Genomic DNA, 17,366 nt, shown 5'->3' on the forward strand with positions numbered 1-17,366 from the left:
ATCTTGCCAAGTGTAAACTGGCTTACTACTGTGGATTTTTCCTCAAGTACCGAAAATCCCGAGAGGTAACTCCCATGCAAGGGGTGGGACGTAAGCTTTACAATGTGGTGTTTGCCTTCTAAGTTTGTGAACACCCCCAAACATGTAAGTTTGTTAGAATTCACAAACTCCTATTAGACCCCTTCCAATCAAGAGCTGGAGCTACTCACCTTCCAGGATTGGAAAGGGAACAGATCATCCTCACATTTAGAGTGAGTGTAGGGAGGGGCTTTCCCCCACAGGGAAACGTTTTCCCCATGGAGGGGAAAAACAAAAAGAATGCACATTTGCACAACGGACTTGTACTGAAATCAGCACTCTGTAAATGTAATCACAGGGGCAATAGGAGAAGTCACATGATATTCCTAGTAGTGTGCATAGAAACCTGTGCCTTCCAGAGCTGTTCTGGGGTACTTCTGGGAGGGTTTGTGAATTGGACGGGGGCATGAACTCCCCACACATGTACTTTTTACATGAATCGTACCCCAAGTTTTTTAGGGATTCAAAAATATTATACAATGCACACCCCTTCTTCAGTCACACCTCTATATGTTCATTGTAGGATTGTAAACAAAAACAGCAACGGTATTCAAGGTGGAGGAAAAACATCAAGTGCTTTTAAAATGGTAACAGACTGGCATGATTTTCCTAGCCCTACGCCTACAACAATGTATGTGATGCATTTAGTATTCACCAACTGGTTTAGAGAAACAGTGCAAAACAGTGATGTGCTTGTCTTCTATAAGCAAATGGGAAAACATTTAAACCAGAGGATGAAGGGAATGTATGGGAAAATCTGATACATTGCAAGCTATGCACATGCACTGCTATAAAGTAGGCAAGGCTTTTAAAGTTTGACCTTTGTGAACGTGCAGCATAAATATGTCTGTAGAGAACACCCACTCCTTTTCAGAGAGGCATGCTAATATATTTAGCTGGAGAGGGAATGGAGTCTCAAAGAAACATTCTACATTTTCAATAAGATCAAACATTCCTCTCTACCTTTTGCTTCCTAGATTCCTGAACCTAGTCTGTGAGTTTCAGTTTTAGTGTTCTTGATAGTCAATATTCCTTTTACCAGAAACTACATTACTTCTAAGACATTTGCACCGCCCCATTATGCTACAAAAATACAATAAACAAAAAATTAAGGAATACAAATCTTTACCTCATTTCTGAGTTTTTCAAGCTCTTGATCTTTTTCTGTGATTAAGGCACTAGTGAGACTAATGGATTTCTGCAAAGAAAGTTTTTCTTCATCAAACTGTTTTTGCAAGTCCGATTCTCTGTATGAAAAAATACCAAGTTTGAAAAATCAAAACAAGTATCTGAGGAAAGATCCTAAACATGTGCAAAAGGTAAGCCTAAAATATTTTGGGTTAAAAACTGCAATGCAATTTTTATCATAATTTAGTGTTCAGTATTTTATTTGAAATGTATTATAAATTCAATGTTTAACTTCAACAAAAACAAAAAAAGAAAAGTTTACCTACGTATACACATGCCAGAATCTGCATACCATTGTATCCATTTGAACTTAAAGAAATATGTTAATATCTTTAGAGGATGCAGAAGTAGAAAACATGTTGCACAGAATGATCTGAAAAGCTTCACATCAGTTTGAATTAGTTACGTTCTCTAAAGCGACATAAAGTGCATGCAAAGCTTTCATATACCACTGGCATGCAAAGTATTGTTCACATTGCTGGAAATATCAGGTGGCTCTCTTGAAATTCATTGGAAAAGTTATTATCAACTTCATAACAACCTCAACTGTAAAAGTTTTGGAGAAAGGTCATTCATTTGACCAATATGCTTAAATCATCTCTGTGAATATAAACAAACATTCTAGAGGCATCCAGTTACTCAATTGCAGTCAAGAGCTTCATGCAATCAACCAAAATATATCTTGAGTATTAAGATCCAGGATAACAGAGAGTACTTTTCTTCTGCGGAACTCTTTGGCTAGTCCTCACTGTGAAGACTGGCAACTCGCGTGCCTCCCCCTTATTGAAGGAAAATCTGTTTTGTCAAAAACCTAAGTGTTGCCAAAATATATTGAAATAAGTCCATGCCTTTCTGACTCGGATTCCTAGAGCAATCCATTGGACGCAAAATAATAAAAATGTATTAGTCTTTGTTGAGCACAAGTCTTGAAACTTTTTATTTCATTTTCTCAGTATGCAATTTTCTGCCTATGGAATACTGTTTTTTATGTTATGCTGCGTTTTCCTAGTCTAATTTAGGGATGTTTTTAAACTTTATTTTAGTCATATATATATATCATGGTTACAACAATATGGGCTTACTTTAAATAGTCCCTAAGTCTTACTATGCAAGGGTTCTTGGGGTAATTTAGCACAGACTTCTGACTTCCTCATGGTTGAGACTGCTGGCATAACCCTGAGTTGTTGCGAACAATAGGCAGGCCTTGCCTTGGTGAGCCAGTTCCCGATGTGCATATTCCACTCCTCAAGTAACAAGACGGGACCAACATGGGTGGTGGCAATAGCACTGGTTAGGTGGGCGGTGATGGTGAAATCACCAGTTTGTCCCCAAGACACTAGTAATCATGGTGGTGTTAGCTCAGTGCTTGCTTCTGACAGCAGAATGAGCTACCAAAGTTATGTTCTCTTGTTTGTCCGAAGCTTGTCTTTAGTACTCTTCAACTTGAGTGGCTCTTATGGTTTGACATCATCTAAATGAATTTTCTTTGGCGATGGGGTGGACTACAAGGCTTTCTGAGAGCAAATCACCTCCTCAGATTTTCGCTTTGGGTTTTGAATTTTAGTTGGATACTGAAGGTTGTGGAACGTCATCAGCACCATTCCTATGCACAGGTAAACTGGCAAAATATGTCAAAGCAGTATCTCCAGCTGATCGGAGAAAACAAGGTGCCTTGGTCTGAAGTGCCTGCCTTAGAAAAAGCAAGTCACAACAAACGACAGCAGAGCAGGCTCAACATTTTATGGTCTAAAACAACATAAGCACAGATCGTGTTAAATGGTATCAATTACATTATGAATAGTCATTGTTCAAGTTTTTTTTTATTTGCTTGCTGATGTCTAGCCTATGCACTTTTCTCACAAAGGATTGCTTGCCCCGCTAGATCTGCTAGGTTAGATATGGACAAAGAGTTCCATATATGTTTGCTGTGGTTTATTACTGCAGTGGTCAGAGGGAGCAGTATCTTTCTGGAGTATTGCCATTCCTTACAAGAATAGACAGATAACGGATCATTAAGTAAGAGAGTTGGAGGATGCAGACGTTTAACACAATACAACTTATTTTTAAAATACACCTATTACTATTTTGTAGTCTTGTATTAGGCAACAAGATTGTTAAGATTTTTACTTTGCCCACATATCACTGAGCACACGCCTTCCCAAGAAGGAGGTTGATATTGACAGAAGGTAAGTGAAAATAATAACTTTACAAAATCTTATGTAGATGCACAGCAAACCACCTTTCTGGAAGCTAAAATTAATTTAATTTAAGTAAATTACTGGTGCAGAAAGAAAGAGAGCTAATATATCCAGCACATGAGAGACAATACTTGAATAAATGAATTCCAGCATGGATAACACAACTGCAAAAAAGTGATCTTCAAGCTTAGCATGATATGGCAATCTGGCATCGATAGTAATAAGTGGAGAAACTGGGTTTCAATTAACTAGCTTTAAACCATCGTACAGATTTCTTTTGTAAGTTTAAATAATTTTCTTCTAATCATGAGCTACTGAATATAAAAATATTTTTTAAAAGTTGTGTTATGTGCCAATGATACAATTTTGGCACCCTATTGCTATCTTACCTTAACCTTTAAACAAGTTTAATGTAAAGTACACTATTTAGACCAACAAACAAACTACACAATGTATTTCAAATGTTAATTCAACTAACCAACCACAGCCGAGGGTGGCCCCGCTGGCCAACGTCGTCAGATCCCATGGTATCAATATAATTTTCTACACAGATGACGCCACAATCATCCTCTCACTCACCGACGACCCCACCACCACCAGAACCAACTTTCACAGATGCATGACAAATGTTGCTGACTGGATGAAGACCTGCCTGCAGCTGAACACAAACAAGATGGAAGTACTGCTTTTAGGCAACAGCAACACCTGGAACGACTCCTGGTGGCCATCAGACCTAGGATCCACAACCACTCACTTCAACGACGCCAGAAACCTCAGACTTATCATTGACAACAAAACGTTGTCTCCTCCGCCTGCTCCCTCACTCTGCGCATGCTATGTCAGATCTGTAAGAGGCTATCCATACACACGAGATGCACATTGACACAAGCCTTCATCACCAGACGAATGGACTACGGCAATGCTCTCGAAGTAGGAATCGCTGCACACCTCCTACAGAGACTTCCGACCATACAGAACGCCGCAGCCAGACTTATCCTCGGCCTTCCTCGATGAATCCACAACACACCCCATCTCAGGAAACTCCACCGGCTCCCCATACAGAAAAGATGCCAATTCAAGCTGCAGACCCGCACACGCAAGACAACCAAGGACCCGCCTACATTAACCACCACCTGTACTTCCACCAAACATCGAGAAGACTATGCTCCACCCCACCTTTCACTTGCCCATACTCCCAGCATATACCAAAGCAGAATTGGAGGATACTCCCTCTCTCACTTTGCAGCAAAGACTTGGAACAGCCTCCCCATGCACCTCCGGACCATCACCTCACCTCTAAAATTCTTGAATGGGCCTCGAAACCTGGCTGTTTGAATAAGCCTCCATGACCTGCAAGCGCCTAGATACCCTATCAGGTGATTAGCAGCACTTTATAAATCCTGCTTGATTGATACTAGGATGTTTTAATGTTCTCAAATTTCCCATAGTTTTATTACAAGTCAGCATCATGTTTCTTTTACTAAAAATAAAAGAGACTAAAACACTGGTTATAAAGTACACACTCCAGTAAAATACTTGTAAACAATTAATGTTTTTTAGTCTGTTGTGAATGACTTTATGGGAGCGGTGTACCAATCAGACTGTTGTAGCCTCAATCAGTAGGTCTTTTACAACAATTTTAGTGACTGAGAGCATTAAACTAGCTAACAAGATCAAAGACTCTAGGGTTTCCATCCAACCATGCTTAAACACATGCATAAAGGACATGCATGACTCTTGCCTCCGAAATCACAGATATGCTAAATGTGTCCCTCCACAGGATAAATCTTCTGAAACAGGCAATTATACCCACACTCTGGAAAAAGCTAATGGCATGCTTTGAGTTATTAGTTGTTTTTGGTCATTTTCAAGTCCTTCTAGGCCATCTTACTGTGCAGGAAGTAACAAGACAACTACAGCGATATGTGAGGCACACCTTCTGCACAATCATTAATCGGAGATTAGACCTGTGAAATGTACTAACACTATATTATGTTATATTTATATGTAAAGTGCACCATCACCTGGAAGGATATCCTGGGTCTGAGCAGGTGTGTGTGTGTATGTCTAGCCCTGCCTATGGTAGGTTGGGTAACTGAAAAAACAGGTCTGAAATTTCTTGCAGAATTCAAGAAGAGAAGAGAAGAGAAGAGGAGGCTCTGATGTGGAGTGGGAGATCGTTCCACACTTTAGAAGTGATATAAGCCAACACCTGTTCTTCTGAAGTCTTTCACTGTATGCGTGGGATGTGTGCAAATAGGGGTCCTGCAAAGCGGAATTGTATGGTTGAATTTGATGCGACTGTTCAGGTAGGTTGGACCTGAGTTGTGTGGTTCCTTGAATGTGTGTGTGAGGAGATTGAATTGGGCGTGTTTGTGTATTGGGAGCCATTGTAGTTCCCTGAGGTGTGGTGTGATGTGATATGAGTTCTGTGTGAGGGCTTGAGGTTGAGTGTGGCTGTCGAGTTCTGGATGGTTTCTGGTCTTCTAGTAAAATCAATGGTGATTAGCTGCTTAGAGGGTATTCCCATAGTCCAACTTTTTGGTGACTAGGTCATGAGTGGCAGTTTTTCTAGTGTTGCTTGGGAGCCATTTGATGATCATCCTCCGCATCTTTAGGGTGTGGAAGCAGGGAGCAGTGACGGTGTTGACTTGTGTGGTCATGTCCAGTTTGTTGTTGAAGATTATTCTGAGGTTCTGGGTGTACTGTGGGTCCGAGGTCTCCGGACACCAGCTGGAGTCCCATCATCAGGTGTTTTTGATGAAGATAACTATGTCTGTTTTATCGATGTTGAGACCGTGCCATATGCTGCAGAGAGGTCCATGAGAATGAGGACTTTAGTATCTCATCTATCAAGTCATGCGGGTGTTGTGTGTGGCAGCGATGAGTGCTGTCCCTTCTCTGTAGTTGGGCCTGAATCAGGACATCGTGGTGTTAAGAAACTGGTGGTTGCTGAGGTGGTTGGTGAGGCATAGGTTGATTTGTAACTCCAAGACCTTTGCAGGTATGGTAGAAATGAGATGGGTCTGTGGTTAAAAAGCGTGGCTGGTTTCTTGAGCAGTGGCAGGATGTTGCCATGATTTCATGTGTCCGGGTATGTGGCTGCATCAAAGGAGGAATTGAGGATGGGTATTAGTGCTTCGCTGATTGGTAGGAGTCCTTTAATGAAGGCGTGTTGGGGGCATGGGTCAATTGAAGCCCCCAAATGGATGGCCTTCATGGTAGCAGCGATTTAGATGGTGATGATGGCAGGCCTCAAAGTCAGCGTTCATTAATCAGCCGTGATTAGACTTGTGCAAATGTGATGGGGTCCAGCTGAGGGTCGAAGAAGCCCTACATGGAGGTGATTTTGTTGCAGAAGATTTCTGAGAGCTTATTGCATGGGTCCGGTGAGGGGTGATGTTGGTAGAGGAGGCTGGAGGCGCTGTAAAATCTTTGATGCTGGTGAAGATATAATTGGTGCTGTTTAGAGCAGGAGTTGTTGCGATCTGCCAGAGTTGTATGCTTGGTGTTTCATATCTGCTGGTCATATCATCTTAGGGCTTATTAGAATATGTCTATCTGCGGTGTCTTGACTTGTTCTCCATATGTGCTCTAGCTGATTGCAGGGGTGTTACGTCAGCCTGAATTCCGCTGTGTACCAGCTGGTCTGTTGCCCTTGGGTTGCGATTTAAGAGAGCAAGGGTGTCATCACATGGGGTGGTCTAGCTATTGAGTATTTTGATGGCTTCAACTAAGTTGCTGGTGTGCTCGGGTCAGTGCTCAGAGAGGGCAGAAGCTCACTTGTGTGGAGAAGCGTGGCTCAGTGGGTAGAGGCGGCAGACCCGGAAGCTGAGATCAGCCGTGGACCAGGGTTCGATTCCCTGCCTCGGCGGGTCTCGGGCTCAAAATTCCACGGACTCGACAATTCTCGCTCTGGTGCCTACTCGACTCACGGGGTCACACTCTGCGACTCTGGGCAATAGCTTGCTTAATCTCCACTACGGCCCCTCGCGGCGGGATGCCTGGCTTTCACCTTGTGGATACCCTGCCGGGGTATCTCACAGGGGAATACCAGGACGGGTTCCCTAAGCAAGAGCCTTGATACCTTCGGGTGATACGTGCGCTATATAAGTCGCAATACATACATTCTTTTCCATCTGTGGTAGGTGTTTCTGTGGTTTGTAGTGGTGTGGGATGGGCATGCTGAAACTGACAAGGGTGTGGTCTGCTTAGGTGACAGTTGCTGGCTTGTTGACTGTGATGTTGCTGATGGAGGAGATAATCGGGTCCAATAGGTGTGTGGATGTTATCAGTAATGTACTGGAAAGACTATGTTTTCCGGGGTTCTTTAGAAGAGCAATAGAGTTTGGGTCAGTGGGGTCTGTAGGTGAAGCTTTAGGTCTGCGAGAATGATAATGATGAAGGTGCTAGTGGTGATAAGGTGTGTGAATAAGTCTGTGATGCTGCTGATGAAATTGGTGCGGGGTCCTGGTGATCTGTATACGAGGGTTCCGCCCAGGGAGAAGTTGGCTGTTACGCGAATCTTCAACATGAGGCATTCCATATAGTAGGTGGGGAAATCTGTGGTGCAGCTGATGGCATCTTTGAATATGATGGTGACTCCAACCTCTGGGCTTGTGCTTGCGGTCTTCTCTAATAATCTTGTAGCCGGTGGGGATGAATGAAGTGCTGTCCGGTGATCAGGTTGGGTTTAGTCATGTTTCCATGAAAAAGAACAGGTCTGGAACGTAGTCATGCAGTGGGTCCCATATCTCCGTGGCATGTTTGGTGAACCAGCGGGCGTCAATTATCATGCATATTAGTGTGGCGTGTTGTTTGGGTTGTGCTTGGTCTGTGTGAGCATAAGCGGTTGCTGGTTTGTGTGAGCGAGTAGGGTGCTAGATGCTGTTGCAGTGGGGTGGTGGGTGTAGCGTGTGGAAGAGTGCATAAGAACTTACAGGAGGTGAGCGTGAACGATAATTATGAATTTGAGAGACAATCACCTATTACAAGACTTCAGAGACCAAGGTGTTAAAACATGTCTTTCTTATATCCATAAAATCGCCTGTCATCATCTATCACAACTTCCTGAGGCTCCTAGCACCACACATTTGCCATTACAAATGTAGTGGTTGCTCTGCCTGCTCCCAAACGTCAAACATCAAAGTATTTACACATGGCATCACTAAACAAACATTGAGAACCTTCCCCAATTGTAAAGTCTACAAAATGTGCTAGGGCTCACCACATGCCTAAGTGACTTGCTCTACGCAGGACAACCCAGAGCTGACACACAGGATCACATAACACAAAAATATTGACATCACATGGATCGTCACTGAGAAAGTTCCTCTGCAAGAGGTGAGGCCTCATCTAGAACACAGACGTAACTGCAACTTAAACTCAGTAAACAAGAGACTGAAAAATATGATAAATTGACAGGCCTGCGACTACATTATAACACATACATTTAATTTCATCCTACTGCACCCGCAAACAGCATGCATCCTCTCATAGATCGATTACTGAGAGACAAACTTACAGATGACAGACATGCTGCAAACAGCTACCCCTATTGCATAAACTGGCATGGGGGAATCATTAATGAAGAGATAAACTTATGATCATGCATACCTTATATCATATATGCCTTAGTTTTCTCATGGATAACCTTTCCAAATAATTTCATACATTTATACATTTGAGTGTTTTGGATTGTGACCAAACAGTTGGAAAGTCGTGTGTGAAACTATGACAGTTACTACATGTACCCATTGATAGATTAGCTATTTACTATGTGCACAGAAGAATTTAATCCATGCACTAATTTTCTTGAAATTGTTTGTTCTTCTGACCCTGCTTTACCCTGTATTCTTTTTACATTCTTGCAGACTGGCTAGTTGATTTGACAGCAATCTCTTCCTCTGAGTCCAGCCTTAACTAATAATTTTTCTAGGAAATTAATTACATCCCTTCTCCTAGAATTCCATGGAGCCTTCCCTGTATTTTCTGTCATTTGTTAGTTTGTGTCAGATATCCTTCCTCTTTTTGTATTTGTGTCTCTCATTAAGCATGGGCTTATTATTTGAGTCAGTCTTCTACTTGTTTTTCAGGCACTACTTATTTCTTTTGGGTTAAGCATGTGTTTACCAGCTGTATTTCTTGTGTACTTCTCTTCCTCCTTCTGCCGGACTCTACATACATTCATACAAATACATATGCACACAGTGCTTCTCCCCTTCCCGTTGTGTATTTCTTGCCACATCCTCCATGTTGCTTCCACCCTCCATGTTGCTTCCCTCCACCTTATGCACCCTCTTTTGTGATTCTGCTCCACCCGCACCATGTTATTTTTCCCATTGGCTTTGTTTTAAAAATAAAATAATTTAAAAAAAATGCTTTTGTGCTTTTTTTATTTTATTTACCGATTTAACACGTTTCGCTGTTTAAAAAAATAAATTAAAAGCACCAGCGTTAAAATTACATAGCTGCAGTGTCAAGGCGCATTTTTCTTTGGGTTCCGTTTAAGTTATGCTGCAAGGAATCTCTCAAAACCACTGGCAAAGCCAGAAGACCCAAACGAGAAACCTACTGGCTTTGCTAATGCTATTCTGCCACTGTTCGGGCCCAGCTCGAGCACACCGATATTTCTTGTTGTAGTTTGCACACAAATGGATTATTTTTTACAGAGGGCTTGTTGCATATATAACCACCATTGTTAACTTGATCTATGTGCTGCTGACTCAGCCTGAGAAGTCCAAGGCCCATGTAAGTATAATATGCATTTTCATTCGGTGGAAGAGGGAAAATGTTCTAGAGAAAAGAATCTTCCTCTGAACATGTGTAGCCTTTCATAGTAATCTTTGCGAATCAAGGTTCTTTTGCGGCCAGATCTAGACCGAGCATGATATATTTGAATTATATTTGTGGAAGGAACTGGGCAAACATAAAGGGCAAAATCTACGCTAGGCTGTAATGCATATAGTCTTAATGAGAGATTTTAACTTTAACAACAGGTCTTAAAGGGGAAAGAAGAGGTTATTACAGCGTCTGTACTGCATTCCCTGGAAAGTAACTGCAATTTGCACTTACTGGAGCCAGCTGTCTAGATAGAAAGCCTAAATACAGGAGCAAGAATGACAGATATTTCCAGAACACATTTTGAAAGTGAGAATGCTTCTTGTTGTGATGAAAAACCACACAGACTAAAATTAAAATAAATGGGCAAGCCATGACCGCAACTCCTACGGAGGTGCTAGTTCTCCGCAGAACGGTGCTGTAGAAACCCTCACTGGAAGTAACAATCCAACAGGAATACTATTCTCTTAGATATGCGTTTCTTTCTCCTTTTTTCTGAGGTGTACAATTCTACAAATCTGATAAAACCTAGGACATATCAGACTATGGATTTGGATGTCATTTGGCTTGGTATTATTGAGGATGACAAGGGCAGAAAAGGATGGGGAAAAAAACATAGGAGTGGAGAGGAAGATTACATGGGTCTGGCAACCATTCGTGATTTCAATCTCCTTCTAAAATAAAAGACCTTGGGGCTCTGCTTCAGGTCACAGGAAAAATAATGCACTCCTACAAACTGGGATTATTTATGGCACTACTGCAAATTTAATATACAAGTACTTGTGGAGGAACTGAGGTGGTCAAACCACGACTGGACAAAAAGATCAAGGGCCTGATTACGAGTTTGGTGGATGAGATACTCCGTCAAAAACTAGACCGATATTCCGTCCGCCATATTACAAGTTCCATAGGATATAATGGAATTGTAATTTGGTGGATGCGATATCCGTCATGTTTGTGATGGAGTAACCCGGTCTACCAAACTCGTAACCAGGCCCTAAGTCGCTAAGACAGAGGGGCCTAGAATGTCATGCCTTTTATTGTCACATCCAAGTGGAAGTGGCTACTGAAGAACAACCCTTAGGTAATGATGATCTAAAGCAGACCATACTACAAGTGTCAAGAGAAGGTTTTTATAAAAGTAAAATACGTTGTCACCAAAGTGAAGGAGGAGGAAGTGACGACAGATGCCAGAAACTACTGCTGCTGTTGTTTGTGGTACAGTGCTCTCCCGTGAGCTGCGCCTCCCAACGCAGCAGGACCCACGAGTTGCTTCTAGTGCGGCGGGGGCCGCAAATTGCTTTCTTGTGAGGAAGGAGCCGGGAGAGCCTTCCAACGCAGCAGGACCCGCAGGGCATTGCTGAGCGTGGCAGAGACACACGTGTTGCCTTACAGGGGGGCGGGAGCCGCAAATTGCTTTCCTGTGCGGCAGGAGCCGAGAGTTGCCTTCCTGCTTGCCGCGGATTCCTTGCCCGTCGCGGCAGAGACAGAGTGGGCCGTGTGGGCTTCTCATCGCGGCAGGGGCGGCAAAAAGATTGCCGACTGTGGCAGAAAACCATGAGTTGCCTTCTTACCTGGCAGGAGCTGCAATTCATTTTGACAGTAGCAGATCAGAGCAAGGATGCCGTGAAGACGCTGTGAGGAACTGCACGGGCTGCGAGGAGAGACTGTGAGTACAGGAGACGGTGGTCTATGTGAACAAGGGGGTGGTGGTGGATGAAGTCTACCACTGGCATCTGTCTCTAATCACATCTAAGTGGCGATCTGTATTTACTATAGTGCCTATCAAGGCCCCGGTTGTGGCTTAAGCCTAATCTGGAAACAGGCTTTAATTACCAGGATGCTTGTGCAGCAGGAATAACCAGCGATAATAGCAGTTCAGTAATCAACTAACTAATGATTAATGACTAGTGTCTGTGAAGACTGTATAACTGCATAAGAAGCTGTGAGTTAGGGAGTGGAAACTTGGCGCTAGGTTCGGTGTTGCATGAGTGGCGCACCGGTGCATTGGCGCTTTGGAACTAAACCTCCCTGGCTGTGTTGGCTGGTATTGGCCAAGGGTAATTTTCTAACATTGGATCTTGTCGGCTCAGCAAGTAGTGCACTACTGTCTAGTGCTACGACCCCGCTGGATCAAAAAAGTTGTCACCAAAGTGCACAAAATGATGAACAAGCGTCTGGAGGTTTGTAAACTGCTGTTTTGCTTGATTCAAGCAAACTGAGAAACCCTATAAATTTATTGTTGCATGCAAAACGGTTTAGTAACCTTAGGAGGTAGTTTTCTAGTAGGGTTTTGTCACACATCAAGATCTTTTCATGCATGTTCTCTCAATCTTTTGTTTTCGGGCAATTATTCAACTCTACATGCTATGAAGAGACCGTCGCTTCTTCATGTGCCAGTCTTCGGAATAGTACATTTACTGTGGTTTATGTATCCTGGAATCCATGCTTCTTGTAGTGCCAACATTTCACCTTCTTTTAAAATAGTTAATTACCTCAGTGTCCCCTAATGTTTGGAATATGCTGGTGACATTCAATGATAATGTTTGAGTTTTTGTTCCCCAGTCATGACAGGAGTTGCTCCTCTCTTCTGGGATCTTTTTTAGTCAGTCTTGTTGTGCTTATGAGCTTAGTTGTTCTGGGTTGGAGAGGGGCGTTCCGTTATTTGAATGTACAGAAGAGATGTTTTCTTGGAAACTGTCATGGTGTTTTTCTTTGGCTGTCTCTTGCATAACATTTCCTTTTGCTTTGATTTGCTGGACTTTGGGAGTATAATTACAAAAATCAGGCACAGCTGAGGGGTTTACTCAACTGCTGTATGAGGAGCCTGGTTTACAGGATTTTAACTTGGATGGTGTTATTTCCGAACTTTGCTGTTGTAAGCTAGTTTTGATTGTTAGATCACTAATATCAAGTACTTTGTTTTTTAAGTTTGACTTCACTCCAGGGGGCAGTTTAAAGCTTGGTCCTATTTCCCTGCTGCTTCAAGTCTGAGAAGAACCAATTATTATTCTACATTCTGAAAAGGGATAGTCAGGGGATCAGATTTTCGTATGTATACTAGTAGGCTTGAGGCTCCTTTGATGACAAAAATTGAATCATAACTGGTCTCTGGGGTGGTAGCATATCACTTGAGATGGTGAAGGTCATCCATTTTCACAGTTTGTCAGTTAATCATTTACAGGCTTTGGCTTTTAGAGAAAATCTTCCTTCACTTCACCTACGTCTAAGGACCTTATGAAATATAAGGTTATTTTCATCACTAGTAACCTTGCAAGAGAATACTATGAATGGTTTGCAGACATATGAGATTCTTTGTTTAAAAAAGGCTGCAGTCCCTTTGCCATTCACGGTTGCTTGTTAAATGTTTCCGGCTGTCTCGTTGCGAAGTTGTGGAATTATATTCATCCTGGTAAATAGTTTTGGCAATCTGTTGAAGGGATGTCACTTCTGATCATAGAATTGCTGACTCATTATGTTCAACATATTTATCAATTCTCTGTAAGGACAGATCTTGGAACTCTGTTCCTGATGGAAGAGTAAGATTTATAGCGCACTAGAAGTCGTTCAGAGTGATTTTTGGGGTGTTTCTTTGTGGTGTGGTTTTTGGAATTCATTGATTTTCTTTTTGATTTACATTTTCTTGCTATGCCATTTGTTCCCTTTTCCTAGTTTGCTTCTCAAGTGCAGTTAGTTTGGGGAGCGATTGTCTAGTAGGGACGGTTTCTCTTTTCCTGTCTTAGCCTTGACTTCTTCTTTGTAATGGAGATTGTACTTAGGCCTCCATTTTGTTATTAAGGTGCTTAGTGTAGAGAGAAAGACTAATTTAGAAATTATTTTTATTTGTAAAAGAGATGAGAAAATACTGCGATGAATTCTGGGATGTTGTTTTTTAGAACTGGCTACACCTTTCTGTCAGTAGTAGAATAGTGAATATGCATCAACAAGTAAAACCTTTATAAGACCACTGAGTTCAGCAGACAGCTCAAGTGCTAAGTGTTTTTCAAGGAAAGTATAACAAAGTTTAACAATCAAACTAATACATTGTGGGGTTAAATGCTACAAGCAGATCAGCAATAGTAGTTTTAAGATCTAATAAATAGGGTCATGTTATGGAATTACCCACTGGTGAAACCAATAGCGAGTAAGGTTTGAAAAGAAAACACAAAGCTGTAAAAGGTTTTGCATGTGAGGCAATTCACGTCTCTTTTTGGTATAAAAAGCAAAAGATTCAGACTCGCATGGAGACCATGTTCAGTTGATGTGCATTATTAAAATTGTTAATTCCTAAACAAACTACACTTCATTTGATCTGTTTTTCCATATTACCCAGATTCTTCACTTATCACAAAAGAGAGATTCAGAAATGAAGCAAGTACCTTAAAGTGCTACTTGGCAAGCTTTAAAAAATGCAAGATAACAAGAACCACGTTAGAACCATGAAAGAGAAATGCAAAATACAATACGGAAGGGAACTGTATCAAAAGTTGTTTGTATTAAAAAAAAAAGGAAACTTCTTGTGAAAACTACAAAACAAAAGCAGGACACTGAGGGAACAAATGCAGCCAAAATATGTACAATGCTGTACTAACAAAAATAGTTATTTATTGTAACGTGGATAGACTTTTTTTAGTCTTACCATTAAGACACACAGATATAGCAAAGGAAGCAAGAGTGGAAAGGGAAAGAAAGGGGTGAAATGAGCATTGATAAGCAGCGCAAGCTCAAAGACAGTCAGACAGTTAGCATCCACAAGACTCAATGCATAAAAGCTAAAGGGAATAACCAAGCTAGGCTGCTACTCTGAATATGTCACTTTCACTGTACTTGCCAATAGGAACTCTGGTTATTTGACATATTTAGTCAGAAGTATTTAAAATGCCTTGATCAGATTTAATGTACATTTATTTTCAATACTTTGCACGTATACATATCATACAGAAATTTTACATAAAGCATCCTAAGATTTTTGAAAACGTTAGCAATTTTTAAATCCGTCATGCGGTTGACTTCACAGAAACAAGCACTGGATTAACAATGGGTATTAGTCACACCTCATTGCTATACCACAAAACAATTTTAATAGATTTCTTTTCTTTAAATATTTTGTGCATGCAAAAAGCCCACCAGGGTGAACATGAAGGCTGGAAACTGTCTTGAAAGATTTAAAGTTCAGGAGATAGTATGACGCCCATCCATGAGTACCCTGGCTCTGTCTCTGTCAGTAGTTCCTGCAGATCACTCTTCATTTCACATACTGAAAGCTACCCACATGTACCACTGCTGACAGCAGTTTTGTTGGAAAGGTTGAGGATGAGGGGTCTATATCAATAAATGGATGGGGAGTACAGTAGTTGGTATAAAGGTGGGCATCTCTTTAATACATCTTGCATCCAGCTCTCCTCTTTTCCCATTTCAGAGAGCAGGTTCTCAATCAGGGAACAGGATATGTGCAGTTTCACACCTAAACTAAGGGGCAACGTACAAATCACCTGTATGTCGGTATCTTATAGGAAGAATCAGATTTCAAACAGCATCCTGCAAATCACAGACTATCAAAAAGGCATCAAAGATGTAAACATTTCATGGCAGACAAATTTGTTCAAACGTGGTCCAAATTCCAAGGTATAGAAATGTGTAAAGAGCAAGAGTAGAACACACACATTCTTCTCCCAGCTGGCTAAAAGCTTTCTCAAGCAAAACAACCCTTCATTTGAGGAGATACTTGAGGGAGAGCAAGTGCAGAGGAAAATGCTTGAAACAAAATGCAGTCAGGATAACCTCTGCACACAGTAAGTGCATGAAACCACAATATGCAACAAAAATAACCCCGCACACAGTGCTGCTTAAAAATTAAATGTGGTAAAAGAAAACATCGGGAATGTAAAGCACAACAGAACTTCACAAACCTAAATTAGAGCTTCAAAACTTGCCACAAAATGAACCTAAAGAGAGATGTCATCATGGCTAAGTGGTATTAAGGCATAAAAAGTCATGCAGGAAATGTATTTATCCTGGCTTGAATATAGAAGATGGTACATCATTTTTATTGTAAGCAAATTCATTGCACATGAAAAGTCAAAAATACCTGTGGCAAAGAGAACGTGATACAGAAACAGGAAAAGGAGAAAAGAAGTCCTCTAACTAATGACGTCTCCATGGTTTTGAGTAAACTTGTTCTTCAGAGCCTGGAAAAATGTCAGTGGTAAAAATCTGAGAAAGAACACAAAAATAAAGTCCTCCTGTATATGATCATCCTAATAAACGTGCTGTATTTAGTTTACCGTGAGAAGGAAAGTGCCACAACACATGATGACGTAACCATATGCAAAAGTCTGCACTCTGAGTTTTCATTAGCGCCTGTTACTTTCAACCCCTGAAAGGCTGGTTTGCTTAAAACTATATATTAGAAAAGATTTTAGGCCTGACCACAGACTTTCCAGTATGCCTTAAAAGTAGGAGGTAACAGATCCCTCCTGAGGCGGAAAGCCGGGAGTTGCGAGATAGCTTTGTTTTTAAAATTGTTGTGATAAATTCTTGATTTTAATAAGAACCTCACTCACCCCTCTGAGCACCATTCTTTTTGAGCAGACTCTCCCCCTGCACAGCGGAGCTAACGCTGGTGCGGGCGATTGATTGTATTTTCGCCGCCATTCAGAGCCACGAGACACGCCTCTCGGACAGGCCACGCCCCCTCCCGACCAAATACAGATAAAAGCGCGCTGTTCCCTAGCGCTCAGACAGGTAACAGATCCCTCCTGAGGCGGAAAGCTGGGAGTTGCGAGATAGCTTTGTTTTTAAAATTGTTGTGATAAATTCTTGATTTTAATAAGAACCTCACTCACCCCTCTGAGCACCATTCTTTTTGAGCAGACTCTCCCCCTGCACAGCGGAGCTAACGCTGGTGCGGGCGATTGATTGTATTTTCGCCGCCATTCAGAGCCACGAGACACGCCTCTCGGACAGGCCACGCCCCCACCCTACACCTCTCCCTCTCCCATAAATCATGTGCCTACACAGGAAGCGCAGCGGACGAGCGCAGCGGGCGCGCCGATTGCGCGC

The 17,366-nt window shown here is 41.8% G+C and overlaps 1 protein-coding gene across 10 annotated transcripts in view; it reads right to left on the reverse strand.

The window, feature by feature from the left end:
- The window catches only part of CLIP1 (CAP-Gly domain containing linker protein 1), a 771,076-nt gene that overhangs the window by 125,932 nt on the left and 627,778 nt on the right, over positions 1 to 17,366 (reverse strand). For all 10 annotated transcript variants that reach the window (XM_078667570.1, XM_078667568.1, XM_078667562.1 and 7 more), the window contains one exon: positions 1,208 to 1,325. In XM_078667570.1, coding sequence (XP_078523696.1) covers positions 1,208 to 1,325 — 118 coding nt within the window. The remainder of the gene's footprint in view (positions 1 to 1,207; positions 1,326 to 17,366) is intronic.

The sequence above is a fragment of the Lissotriton helveticus genome, chromosome 11, assembly GCF_964261635.1.
Source record: "Lissotriton helveticus chromosome 11, aLisHel1.1, whole genome shotgun sequence".
Lineage (NCBI taxonomy): Eukaryota > Metazoa > Chordata > Amphibia > Caudata > Salamandridae > Lissotriton > Lissotriton helveticus.